This window comes from Malania oleifera, chromosome 9 (genome assembly GCF_029873635.1).
Source record: "Malania oleifera isolate guangnan ecotype guangnan chromosome 9, ASM2987363v1, whole genome shotgun sequence".
Lineage (NCBI taxonomy): Eukaryota > Viridiplantae > Streptophyta > Magnoliopsida > Santalales > Ximeniaceae > Malania > Malania oleifera.
Genome location: NC_080425.1, coordinates 38,242,658 through 38,256,388, shown reverse-complemented (window position 1 = coordinate 38,256,388; position 13,731 = coordinate 38,242,658). Strand labels below are relative to the sequence as shown.

General features: G+C 33.1%; 1 protein-coding gene across 4 annotated transcripts in view; it reads right to left on the bottom strand.

Annotated features, from left to right (window-relative positions):
- Window positions 1–287: 287 nt before the first annotated feature.
- LOC131164806 (ATP-dependent DNA helicase Q-like 4A) overlaps window positions 288–13,731 on the bottom strand; it is a 64,983-nt gene continuing 51,539 nt past the window's right edge. For 3 of the 4 annotated variants that reach the window (XM_058122275.1, XM_058122277.1, XM_058122276.1), the window contains 12 exons: window positions 4,574–4,697; window positions 4,429–4,499; window positions 4,248–4,316; window positions 4,011–4,139; window positions 3,754–3,912; window positions 3,509–3,589; window positions 3,271–3,432; window positions 3,095–3,150; window positions 1,539–1,671; window positions 1,343–1,437; window positions 1,035–1,112; window positions 288–963 (listed from right to left, as the gene is read on the bottom strand). In XM_058122275.1, coding sequence (XP_057978258.1) covers window positions 528–963; window positions 1,035–1,112; window positions 1,343–1,437; window positions 1,539–1,671; window positions 3,095–3,150; window positions 3,271–3,432; window positions 3,509–3,589; window positions 3,754–3,912; window positions 4,011–4,139; window positions 4,248–4,316; window positions 4,429–4,499; window positions 4,574–4,697 — 1,593 coding nt within the window. In that variant the 3' untranslated portion in view covers window positions 288–527. The remainder of the gene's footprint in view (window positions 964–1,034; window positions 1,113–1,342; window positions 1,438–1,538; window positions 1,672–3,094; window positions 3,151–3,270; window positions 3,433–3,508; window positions 3,590–3,753; window positions 3,913–4,010; window positions 4,140–4,247; window positions 4,317–4,428; window positions 4,500–4,573; window positions 4,698–13,731) is intronic. The other variant, XM_058122278.1, reaches the window with a different exon arrangement.

The following is a 13,731-nucleotide window of genomic DNA, read 5'->3' as shown; positions in this document are numbered from 1 at the left end:
ATATATATATTATATATATATATACACACATACATATAACCTTTAGATGAGGGGTTCATTCCAAATTGAAAAACAATGAAAATCACAGGCCCATGTTGGCCCACACAGCCAGAAGAGAAAGCAAGAGGGGCCTACGGATCCATGTGCCGGTGCCCTGTTCTCTTATTGCCACACTAGCCCATGATCCTAAAAAATAAAAAAAGAAATCTCGAATTTGTAATAGCTGCCTCAATGCCGATGCTGTACTGAATTATTCCTCTCCCAAGACGACCATTATCAAAGCTGCGTTTAATGCTTCCAAAACCTAACCCTGATTTTCTTCCAAAAATTTACAAGGAAAGAAAAGCCCAATTTTCCAGTTACAAAGTTTCCAAAATAGGAAACTATTGACAAGACAAACACAGCTCTCTTGTATTCCAATGGAATGCGAGTCAGTTTGTCCTAGAACTACAAATACTGAACTTTGCTTTCCATTTCACCCTTAAACGAAAAGATGTGATGGGAAATTATAGATATCATAAATGTATCTAAATCTTCCTTTTGTAGGTATATTCTTGGAACATATTGTTATCGTTACATTGGCCGTTGTTCCGTGACCAAAAAGGCAGCACTCTTCCTGAACCATTCTGATTAGCCTTTGTCTCTAAATCCTTAATTTGGATATCACAAATGGTATCATCAAAATCTAGATCATCCGTGCAGTGGTTAAAAGAGTTTGGCTCCATAGAATTAACCTCAACGCTGCTGTTCTGCCTCTTTATTGCCCTTTTCCTTGACCTGCCAGTGCTTTCAATGAAATCATCCTCTTCCAAATCCATGTTTGGGACCCTAGCAGATTGTCGTCTCCTCTTAATTGACTCATTACTATCATTGCTGCTGTTACTGTTTTTGTCCTTGTAGTACTCGTTAATAGTAGATTCAATTGTTTCAAGTACCCGATCTCCATACTTATTTACCTTTGCCCTGCATTCATCCAAGAAGTTCATTAAAACATTTGCCTGGCAATCATGATTTAAACGGACCTAGAAACTTACTTGCCAATGCCACTGATCTCTAGAAGTTCTTCTTTTGTTCTGGGAACTCTCTTACTAATTTGCTGTAATGTAGCATTTCTACAACCCAAAAAAAAAAAACAGAAGAGAGGTGGAGAAACAATTTATTAGGATAAGATTCATAAAAAAAAAAATTCATATGGTCCTGATTCCAGAAATAGACAGAAGGAACATACTTCTCTGTTTCTTCCATCTTATCAACGCATTCGAAATCAAATGGGTGGCAAAGAAAATATGTTATAAAAAGAATTAGGGAAATGGGGGAAAAAGAAAGTGAAAGGTTCGCTCACCCAAATATGTGATATGCCATGACTCCTTCCCCAGCTTCTTTAACTAGAACAGTTCGAAGAATTCGAAGAGCAGAATATAGTTTTGCAGAGAGATTCTGCATTAAAATTTGCAAAATTAGAACAATAAAGCAGTTCAGTTGAACTGTCGAGTAAATATAATCTAAAAAATATCAATGAGTCGCAAGAATTACCGTACCAGATCTACTTCCGATTGAGGTTGAGCAGGAGTTTCTATTCGTTGAGGGCTTAGCTTTCCTGATATTAGTGAACCTTTTGCAGGAGTCACTCCAGATTTGCTCAGTTTAGATGCTTTTTCTGAGGAATGGAATCTGAAACATAAATTGGGTGTCAGCCACACAAATCTCTAGACCAAAATACACAATTCAACCAACGGCGCTTATTATATGGTCATGACAGAAGGTCCAAACAACGAGCTAGAATAAGTTTATTACTTTGGACCAAAATAACAGTTCAGCCAATGCTGCTTATAATATGGTGAATGATAGAAGGTTTAAACAGGGGAGCAAAAATTAGCTGATTTCTTCAACTCTTAGGCCCCATTTAGAATTTGAAAAACATTAGGGAAAGGAAAGGAAAATTTGAAGGAATTCAATTTCTCATCTGTTGGTTATATCAAGTAAAAGGAATTAAAATATATAGCAAATTAATGAACAAAATTTTGATTTTACATATTACTATTTGATAAATTTTTAAAATTTTTAATGATATTAAAATAATTTTTTATTTGTAATAGTGTTTAATATAGAGAGAGAATATAATAGGAATGAAATTCCATCTCATATTTCTTTCCTTTATTTTCCCCAAACAAAACCCTTGATCCAAATGGACCCTATAGCTATGAAGATTCTTGTCAAAAGAAACCTTTTTTTTTTTTTCAAAAATAGCATAATAAGATGGACACATGTCAATGTAACAGAAATTCCACATATAGGATAGTGAATGAAAAAGATTAATACAGTTAGCTTCACCAAATTATTTGGCACCACTCTGACACAACTCAGACACACCCTAAGCAAGTCTGTCAAAAACAATTCAACATTCATCAACTGAGAGCACCAGCATCCTCCACTGGAAAGAGCACTGAATCCTCTCAATTGGCAGTTTTCTGATAACAATCTGCAGAACATTTAATCAACCTTCATTTTTGTGGTTGCTACCTTCAATTCTGTAGTATCAATGCTAAAAGCATGGGGCCAAGTGCAATCCACTCAAATAAAATGTGAAAATGAATCAACATGATCCAAAAAAAAAACAGTTGAGAGGATCCAAGTTCATGGAGCTGAATTGGTCCGGACTAGAAAAAAAAAAAAAATACTGAAAAATGGTAAATTACATTAGGCTTCAGAAAGAGCATTCTGGGTTGTACTACACTCAGGAAAGTTTTGAGATTCCATTCCTCAAAAACGATAAATATGAATGGAAGAGTGACAAGATAGCATGTGAGAAATGAAGTACGTTACATGCCACATGCTGGGGATGACTGATGCATACCAGCTAGTGTCATGCATGTACATGTTTATCAGCAAGTGTTTGACATACTCATCATGTGTTGCAAATCACAGTTTATGTTAAATCAGCAGCATAACTGAAAAGGCTGAGAGAAAAGAAATCATCATGTGTTGCAAATCACAGTTTATGTTAAATCAGCAGCATAACTGAAAAAGCTGAGAGAAAAGAAACATGCATGCGAACAGCAGAAATAAGCTTTTAAGGTTTTAGAGAAGGACAAACCGCAATATAATTTTCTGCCCACCAAAGAAGAGATTGTAAACCTTCGATTCATTCACCTGAAGATGAATGAAAGCAGCTACAATTTAAATAAATATGTATTAACAAAACATAGAATATAAAAGTACATTTTTTGTCTCTTCAAGGGCAACCAAATATGACAAACCATGCATAACTACCTTTAATACTGATGATACAGATCCATAAATACCACTTTTCTTAACATCTTCCACAAGAAAATCCTCAACAACCAGATGACGCAATATTCGAGAAGCCTCATCTTTAGCTAAATGTTTTCCAGCTCCATGAAGGCTCAAGGTGTCATGCCTATATTTCTTGACCTACGGTTTCCATTAGAAGGGCATAAATGAAAGTGGTGACACAGCAATAATGATGAAAAATAAGTATAGGGCATACAAATTGACTTAAGGAACCCCTGTAAACTTCCAAGATATGAGATGATGAGAACTGTTGCCCTGCTAACTTTATCACCTCAACCTACACAATATGCAGTTCAAAAAACAATTCAAGGGTTGATATAAGTGCAAGGAGTAGCTAGTAAGGACTCAAACAATATAAGAAACAACTACAATTTTATGGACATTGACGCCAGCAACATATTTAAAAAATAAGAACTAAAAGTTATGAGAACGGTTATGCACCAATTGCTTTGCAATCTCAGTGACATCCTTCTCAACAAAACTTTTGATCTTGGAACAATTGTCACAAGTTTTCCTGCAGGTGGTTGAATCAAACTTTTCTCCAAAATGAACAAGCTGTAGGAAACGTCGACAATCAACATTGTTTTCACAATAACTAACCTGAAAATAATTTGATCAGCAATTAAGCACATATTTGAAAAGAAGTGTAAATGCAGCAACAAAAGTAGTGACATGAACCAGAAGCTTATATCAAGTACCATACGCAGAAGATTCTCAGTATTTGTTTCCAGTATCCTCCCTGAACTTGCCATATTAGAACGGTTATAACCAGACATCATGGGACTTTGCTCAGTCACTCCTTGGCTAATCATATGTTTGACCCGAATCTGCAGAAGAACAATCAAAGAGGAGCATCAGTGCAGATATTTCCATGAAAACTACCATCAACGCCTAAAGTCCTTATGAGAATCAACAAAATGGATGGATAAACTTACATAATCGCTGTAACTGTAATATAAAACACAAGATGAACGTTGACCATCTCTACCAGCACGACCACATTCCTACAGGGCATTAAGAAACCACAATAAGCTTAAAATTGGGTAGTCAACATTATCTTATCTCAACTATTAGCACATGTACATGAATCTACAAACATAAATTTTAACGAACTACCTGATGATAACCTTCAATAGATTTTGGAAGAGAGTGATGAATGACAAAGCGGACATCCGGTTTGTTAATACCTGAAACACCATTTATCAGTACATTGCTGTCATCAGAAGAAAGGGCGAAAATCAATAGCATTGATCAAGGATACCCATCCCAAATGCCACCGTTGCACATATTATATTAGTCTCATCTTTGCTCCATTGCTTCTGAACAAATGCTCGCTGAGCAGGATCCATGCTGCCATGGTAAAATGCTGCTTTGTGTCCACATTCCTTAACAAAAAAAATGCTTTCTTAATTCTTAACATTGAAAATTATATAACTTAGGTGGCATTGGGTTTGTGACTAGAATGAAACTCAAAGTTGGAATGTCATTGCATTGGAAGCAAAAAAAATATGGCAAAATCTCCCCTCATACTTGTTTTGACTAAGAATTGGAATCACTTGTTTCGTTAGTATCTGGTATATACAAACTTAAGAATCGAAATTAATCTAATTTGTCAATTATGCCCATATATGAATAGTATAAAATTATTTAATTTAATACAAAAAATAACATATAAATATGAATATATTTTATGATTATTATATTTGATTCATGTGATCATATCATAATTAATTCTCATCAATATCAATATTATCATCACCTTGTACTTGATTATGTTATGCTTATTAAATTTATTATTATCATTATTTTATAATATAATATGTATTACTACATTATATTAAAACTATAATAACATTATATGCCATTAACTTATTAGTACATTTTTTTTAATATAACATATATTATTACATTATAACATTGTAACAACATATATGATATTGACTTTAACATATAATAGTATTCTCTTATATTTGTTTTTATTATTATGTATACAAAAAGAACAACAATAAGTCTGAAATCCCACTAGGTGGGTCGGTTACATGAATCCTTTTCTGCAAATTCACTCGATTAAGAGCATTTTCCTCTATTAGATTAAGGGCAGTTAAATCCCTCCTCACTACCTCATTCTAAGCTATTTTAAGTCAACCCCCACCCCTTTTCATCCAGAAACAATAACTAACTCACTCCTTCTCACAGGTGCTCTACCATACCAGCGTTTAAAATGCCCAAACCATCTAAACCACCCTTCCCATAACTTGTTTTCAACCAAGGCTATGCCTAAATTATTACATATATGTTCATTTCTTTCTTTACCTTTAAATGTTAAGCCACTTATCCACCTTAACCTTCGCATCTCAACAACTTTTATTTTTCATACATTTTTCTTAGTTATCTAACATTCTGAACCATATAAGCATATCTGGTCTTATAGATGTCTTATAAAATTTTATTTTTTTAATTTTCAAGGTATTCTACGATCACACAACAGACCTGACACTCCTCCATTTTACCCAACCTATTTTAATTCTATGTACTACTTCCGCTTGCATAATAGATCCAAGATATCTAAATCTATCAATGCTATTAATCTCCTGATTATCAAGTTTAATCTTCTCTCTGTTGCTACTCCTTACATTGCTGCTGATTATCAAGTTTAATTTTCTCTCTGTTGCTACTCCTTACATTGCTGAAATTATATTTCATATGTTTTATCTTATTCTTACTCATCCTAAACCCTTTAGACTAAAATGTGGCTCTCCAAAGTTCTAGCTTAGATTTCACTTTGCTCCGGCTATCATAAATCAGCATGATATCATCTGCAAACAACATACACCAAGGGATATCATTTTGAATATTCCCAGTTAGTTCATCAATTACTAAAGTAAAAAGAAAAGAACTCAAAGTAGAACCTTGATCTACACCTATTGTAACTAGAAAATCTCTAGATTCTCCCCCTACAGCCCTAACGCTAGTTACTACTCTATCATACATATCCTTAATACCTCCAGTATATCTACTGCAAATTTCCTTCTTTTCTAAGACCTACCAAAGAACTTCCCTAGGCACTCTATCATAAGCTTTCTCTTAGTCAATAAAAACCATATGCAAGTCCCTTTTCTTTTTCCTAAACTTTTCCATTAAACTTCTTAAAAGATAAATAGCTTTTGTTGTTGATCTCCGAGACCTAAAATTTTCATTTCTAATCTTATTCTATGTTCAATTACCCTCTCCCATATATTCATTGTATGACTCATAATTTAATTCCACGATAGTTATTATAGTTTTGAATATCACCTTTGTTTTTGTAGAAAGGTACTGATGTACCTTTCCTCTATTCTTCTGTCATTTTATTGGTTTTCATAATTGTGTTGAATTGATTAGTTAACCAAATAATTCCTTTATCCCCTAAACATTTCCAAACTTCAATTGGTATTTTATCTAGTCCTATAGATTTCCTACTTTTCATCTTTTTTAATGTCATATTAACTTCAAGGACTCTAATTTTGCGAATAAATCTCCTATTTTTGGTCTTCTCCTCATTTGTCACTTCCAAGTTCAATCTTTCATTTTGATTTTCATTAAACAGCTTATCAAAGTATCTCTTCCACCTATCTTTTATGTCTTCTTCTCTAATTAAGACATTATCATTATCTTCCTTTATACATTTTACATTACCTAAATTTTTGCATTTTCTTTCTCCAGCTCTAGCAAGTTTATAAATGTATTTTTCTCCTTTTGTATTTAGATTAGTATATAAAGTATCATAAGCTCTATGTTTAGCTTCACTAATAGTCCTTTTTGCATTTTTTCTCATTTCTTTATATTTTTCAAGATCTTCAATATTTTTACAGTTTTTCCATATTTTATACCAATTTCTTTTTGTCTCAACGGCTTGATCTCACCACCAACTTTCTTTACTACCTAAATATCTTCCTTTGGACTCAACTCTTTTCAATCCTTATGATAGAATTTGTAAATTTATTTCAAACAATATTTGCATCAACCTTATCCCCTACTGCCCAATCACACACTCTGTATTTTATCTTTGAATTTTACTATATTATCTCCCTTCAAGTTCCACCATCCAGTCTTCTTGCTACTCTTTCTCTTCCATTTTTTAGTATGTATATCTAATACTAAGACTATGTTGTGCAGTCAAACTTTCACCTAAAATAACTTTACAATCCTTACAAAATTGACAATCCCCGTCCTTAGTTAAGAAGAAATTTATTTCCCTTTTATTATACTCACTCTTGAAAATTATCAAGTGTTCTTCTCTTTTTATAAATCAAGTATTCAATTTAAACAAATCTGTTGGCCTTACAAGGCTTAAAATCTTGTTTCGATGATAACAAATCAGAGGAACTTAACATATTTGGTTAAGTGATGATATTTCAGGACTCAAGTATGTGAATACAAGGTCAAGTGCTCAAAAGAATTATTTAAAGATTATACTCCAAAGAAAGATGATCAAATGAAGCTTTAGAGTATTAAAGCATAGATTCAAAGATTATCTAATAAAGCTTGAAGTATATTGAAGCATGAAGTCATAGATGAAACTTAAAACCAAATTCAAAATTGAGAATGGAAGCTACACATGAAGACTTACTAGTTGAAGCTGTCAGCATCCCAGGCAACTAACATAATATGTCAGTGTTTCCAGTCGACTGACTCCTTGCTAACTTTGAATTCTCTATGTTTTTAACTATCCAGGCGACTAACTCTCTGTTTCCAGTCGACTGACTCTTCGAGATTTCAAATTTTAAAAATAACAAGAAGTTTCCAAATTTGATATTTTGAATACTAAACGTTATGAAAACTTAGGAAACACTCCAAGCCACTTGGGGAACACAAAATACACTTTATAAACTCTATAAATACCCCTTAAACCCAAGGATTTCAAAACACCAAGGAATACAAACAAGCATCAAGCAATATTGCAAATACTTCTCAAAAGCACTCTCTTGCTCAAACTCTTGCTGAAGTTTCTACTGAGAATTTGCTGATTTAAAGCCATGGTTCTCTGAGTTTCTACTGAGATTTTCCAAATCTAAAGAACCTCGGTGATATTATCTTGAGCTTCATTCTTTCTATATTGATTTCCATTGAAGTATATTGTGCTAATCAATTGTACTAATCAGCTCTTGTAGAGAGTGTCATTGTACACCATTTGTTTTTTTTGTTTTTGTGACGATTCAGGATTGTTGGATCGTTGGATTTGCAAGAATCAGAATTCTTATGTAACCGAGCATAGGGTATCACTTGGAGAGGAGGGCTCTATCTTATTGAAAGAGTATTGTAAAAGGTTTGCTCCGCCCGTAAAGGAGTGGTATAGTGGAATCCTTAGGTGTGTTGCCTAAGGCGAGGACATAGGCAGATATAGCCAAACCTCGTAAAAACTCCGTCTCACTCTCTTCCCTACTCTCTTTAAGTTTCCGTTCATATTAACTGCATGGTTGATTGTTTATTTTTCAGTTCATATACACTACGTGGTTTGGAAATAAACAAAGCTGAAAATTAATTTGATATTGAGATTGCGGAGCCCGAAAGGGAGTACATTGGTTGATCAAATCTTATTGTGGAAACCATAAGGAAGTACGTTGATTGATTAATACCCAAGACTCAAAAATCATTGAAAGAAAATCAACAGCGATCTTTAATCTTGAAAGTGATTGGTTTGAAATATGAGTTTTGGAAGAGTGGTTGGAAATTTATGTTGTGTTTCATATTGAAAAATCAAGTGTATCATGTGTATTAATAATAGGGCTTTTGTCAGCTACATACATAAAAGCTAAATCTTGGAAGCATTGCTGAGATTGTGTTATTATTTTATATTGTGAATCTTATCTTGGTTGGATTGATTTAATGGATAATTGCTGACAGATTTCTTGACTAATCCCATAAAGCATTCAAAGTAAGCATACTCATTCATTAAGGTTGATGACTAATTTAATCTTCCGATGTACTGATAATTGTAAAACAACTTTGCTTGTGAGGTTGCTAAACTTAAAAAAAAATTGAAAAAGAATTAATCAAAGAAATTATGAAGAAAATTTTAAAATCCCAATTCACCCCCCCCCCTCTTGGGAATACACCTTCCTTTTTCAAATGGTATCAGAGCGAGGTTGTAGCGAATCCTAACTAGAAGCTACATAAAGATCTATATGGCACACCTAGGTGTATCTCCCTTTGCCGAGGGCCAATCCTCTTATAGACCACCCCTCTTTTGTGGTGTCAACTATACTTTTTGGAAACAACGAATGAGGATATACCTGCAAACCATGATTGGAAGGCATGGAAAGTTGTCACAAATGGTGACCACATCCCCACTAAATTAGTTGATGGCAAAGAAGTACCCAAAGAGGAAAAAGGCATGACCGATAATGATTTTAAGATGCTACAAGTTAATTCAAGTTTCATGAATGCACTATATTGTGCCTTGGATGTAAATGAGTTTAATAAGGTCATGGCATGTAAGTCGGCCAAAGAAATTTGAGATAAGTTAGAGGTAACCTATGAAGGAACGGTTGATGTTAGAGATGGTAGAATCGACATGCTCACGAGCGAGGATGAGACCTTTAGGATGAACCCGGATGAAACTATCACTAGCATGTATACTAGGTTTACTCATACAATAAACTCCTTAAATGCTTTAGGGAAAAATTACTCAACATATGAAATGATTCGGAAAATTCTTAAAGGACTTCCACCAATTTGGGAACCTAAGGCCACTGCAATTACTGAAGAAAGAAATTTGAAAAAGACCTCCCTAGATGAATTAATAGGTTCTCTACTCACTTATGAGATGGCAATAAACAAAAGAAGTGGAAAATCTAAAAACAAGGAATCCATTGCATTTAAAGCCTCAAGTGAAAGCTCTAGTGATGAAGATGAAGAAGTGATGGATGTAAATGATATAGCCTTGATAACCAAGAAATTTGCAAAAAATCCTTAGTAAGAAGAAAACAAAGGCTGAACTTCCAACATGTTATAATTGTAAGAAAGTTGGATATATTAAACTAGATTGTCCACAGTTTAAGAAGGAGACTAAGAAGAAAAATAAAAGGGCAATGAAGGCAACTATGGGACAATATAAGCTCCAACAGTTCGGAGAGTGAATCAAGCGATCAAGAGATGTCAAATGGTTGTCTTATGGCATGGGACGTTGATGAAGTACAAAGCTCTTCATCCAAATCATTTAATGATTCTTGTGATGATTCATCTGATGAATCCAATGATGAGAGTAGCCCATCTTATGAAGAATTACAAATGAAATTATCCAAAGCTCATAAAATTCGAGTTAAAGTAACTAAACGATACACTTCAATGAAAAATAAGAATGAAGTTGTTATGAAAGAATTAGAATCTAAAAATCTTGCTGAAAGATAAAAGGATTTAAAAATCAAGAGATTAGAAAGTAAGAATGAAAAGGTGATGAAAGAATTGGAAGATCTAAGATCCCAAACTTCCATTGATAATGAGAAAGATCTATATATTTCTGAACTAAAAAACAAAATCAGCAAAATTTCTCAAAATCAAGAAAAGGGTAAAAATACACAAAACCTGAAAATTTGCGATCTTGAAAAGAAAATTGAGGATCAAAATAAAATAATTTACAATTTCACTAGAGGAAAAGAAAATCTTGATAAAATGATTGGTGCACAAAGAATGTCCTTGAATAAAGAAGGCATAGAATTCAATGGAGTCAAGAATACAAAGAAAAAGAACCTCTACATGGGGTACTTTGCAAAAGTCTCCAAAGATTATGCTAGCACCTCCTCAAATGCTTACACACATACCGCATGTTTTCTATGTAAGGAGAAAGGACACATTAAGTTTGAATGTCTATTAAAAAGAAAGGGTGCAAAAATCAGACAAGTTTGAAGAATAATAGAATTAACTCTTGTTAAACCATACGGACCCAAAAAAGTATGGTTACCTATATAAAAAGCCTAGTTCACAAACTAAGGACTCCAAAGATATTAGGATTAGTCATTCCCTTTTTAGAAATTAAGAAAGTTAAATATATACTAAAATGAAAAGGGATGCCTCCATAGCCTACAAGATTCAAGATAGCCAATTCAGATATAAGAAGAAAATTTCTCCTTGTTCAATATATAGAAAGCTACTTAATCCAATTTAATACAAGGATATTGAACTAGTTGAAATGGAAAATCTCAAAGAAGAGTTTATAAGCTTATTGACGACTATAACATTGAAACAAATGAATATAAAAATGGTATTGTTAGCCACAAATCAAGAAAGCTTGGATTGTACAAGGCTTATCTTCGAAATCAAGGAAGTCATTTGCTTCAAAAAGCCAATTTAGAAAGTCATTTGAAGCTTGATAAAAGGATAAATCAAAAGAGAGATTGAGTTGCAAAATTGAAATAGCTTGCTAAACATGAGCATGTTATGATATTAATGATATTGATATGATATTGGTATTATTCTTAATATTGATACCCATGAGCACTTACATGAAATTAATAGATATTTGAGCATGGCATGATAAATTTAAAAGCATGATTGGTAATCTTGACACCTTCATAAACACATAATTTGTCCTTCAAGAATGAAATTATAAATTTATTGAACATGAAATACATTTCATTCAGGGGGAGTTAGATATGTTAAGCAATGAAATCATGATTTATGGAGATTATCGAAAATTCTGATATATAATCGTTTGTATTTTTTCATGCTATTTAGGGACTTATTATCTATCTTTTTATGCATGATAAATGCAAAGTTTCTGTTTTGAGCCTTCACTAGATCTATACTTTTGCTTATGGTTGCTCATTGTCTTGGTATTTATATATTTTTCTTGATATCTTACTAAGGGAGAATTTTTCAACAAAAATTGAGCATGACACTACATACCTAAGCATGAATATTGGCTCAACTATGAAATGAAATATACGAGCATGATAATTGATCTTGAATTATGACATGATGTGATATTAAGCTAATCTTGATATATGAGAATGATATTCAAATTAATATTGAAATTGATCTTGACATTGCAAATATTGTTAAGTTGATGCTTATTGTAAGGGGGCATTTTTAAGGCTTACTCATTTTTTACTTCTTATTTGTCATCATAAAAAAGGGGGAGATTGTTGGTCTTACAAGGCTTAAAATCTTGTTTTGATGATAACAAATCAGAGGAACTAAACATATTTGGTTAAGTAATGATATTTCAGGACTCAAGTATGTGAATACAAGGTTAAGTGCTCACAAGAATTATTGAAAGCTTATATTCCAAAGAAATATGATCAAATGAAGCTTAAAGAGTATTAAAGCATGGATTCAAAGATGATCTAATAAAACTTAAAGTACATTGAAGCATGAAGTTATAGATGAAACTATTCAAAATTGAGAATGGAAGCTACACATGAAGACTTACTGCTTAGAGTGCGTAAGTTTAAGAAGTCTCATGTAAGTACTTCATTCGATTTCAATATGGATACATGAAGCTCTTAAGTTAATTACTTGGACCTAGATACCTTTTAAAACACTTAGAAAATATTTTTATAAGGTCAAAAGTTATTTCAAAAAGGTTTAAAATATTTTTTGAATGAAAAGCACCAAAACAAGGTTCTTCAAATTACCTTCTTTTTTCAACATCTGTATTGATGAGCATTTTTCTCTATCAAACACTCCTTATTTTAAAACGTGTTCAAAATGAAAGTTGTGGGATTTTCTCTTAACTTTTTGTTGATACCAAGAACGTTAAAATCGGAGTTGTATAGTGAAAGTTATTCCCAAAATACTGAAGGCTGGTCGAGGCTGTCAGCATCTCAGGCAACTGACATAATCTGTCCAGGCGACTGAACAACATCCCAAGAGGATCAAGGCGACTGACTCAGTGTTTCCAGTCGACTAGCTCCTTGCTGACTTTGAATTTTCTGTGTTTTTAACTATCCAGGTGACAAACTCTCTGTTTCCAATCGACTGACTCTTCGAGATTTCAAATTTTAAAAATAACGACAAATTTCCAAATTTGATTTTTTGAATACTAAATGTTATGAAAACTTGGGAAACACTCCAAGTCACTTGGGGAACACAAAATACACTTTATAAACTCTATAAATACCCCTTAAACCCAAGGATTTCAAAACACCAAGGAATACAAACAGCAATCAAGCTATATTGCAAATACTTCTCAAAAGCTCTCTCTTGCTCAAACTCTTACTGAAGTTTCTACTGAGAATTTGCTGATTTAAAGCCACGGTACTTTGAGTTTCTACTGAGATTTTCCAAATCTAAAGAACCCCGGTGATTTTATCTTAAGCTTCATTCTTTCTCAATTGTACTAATCAGCTCTTTTAAAGAGTGTCATTGCACACCATTTTTTTTTTTTTTTTTGTGACGATTCAGGATCGTTGGATTTGCAAGAAGAGAAATTCTTGTGTA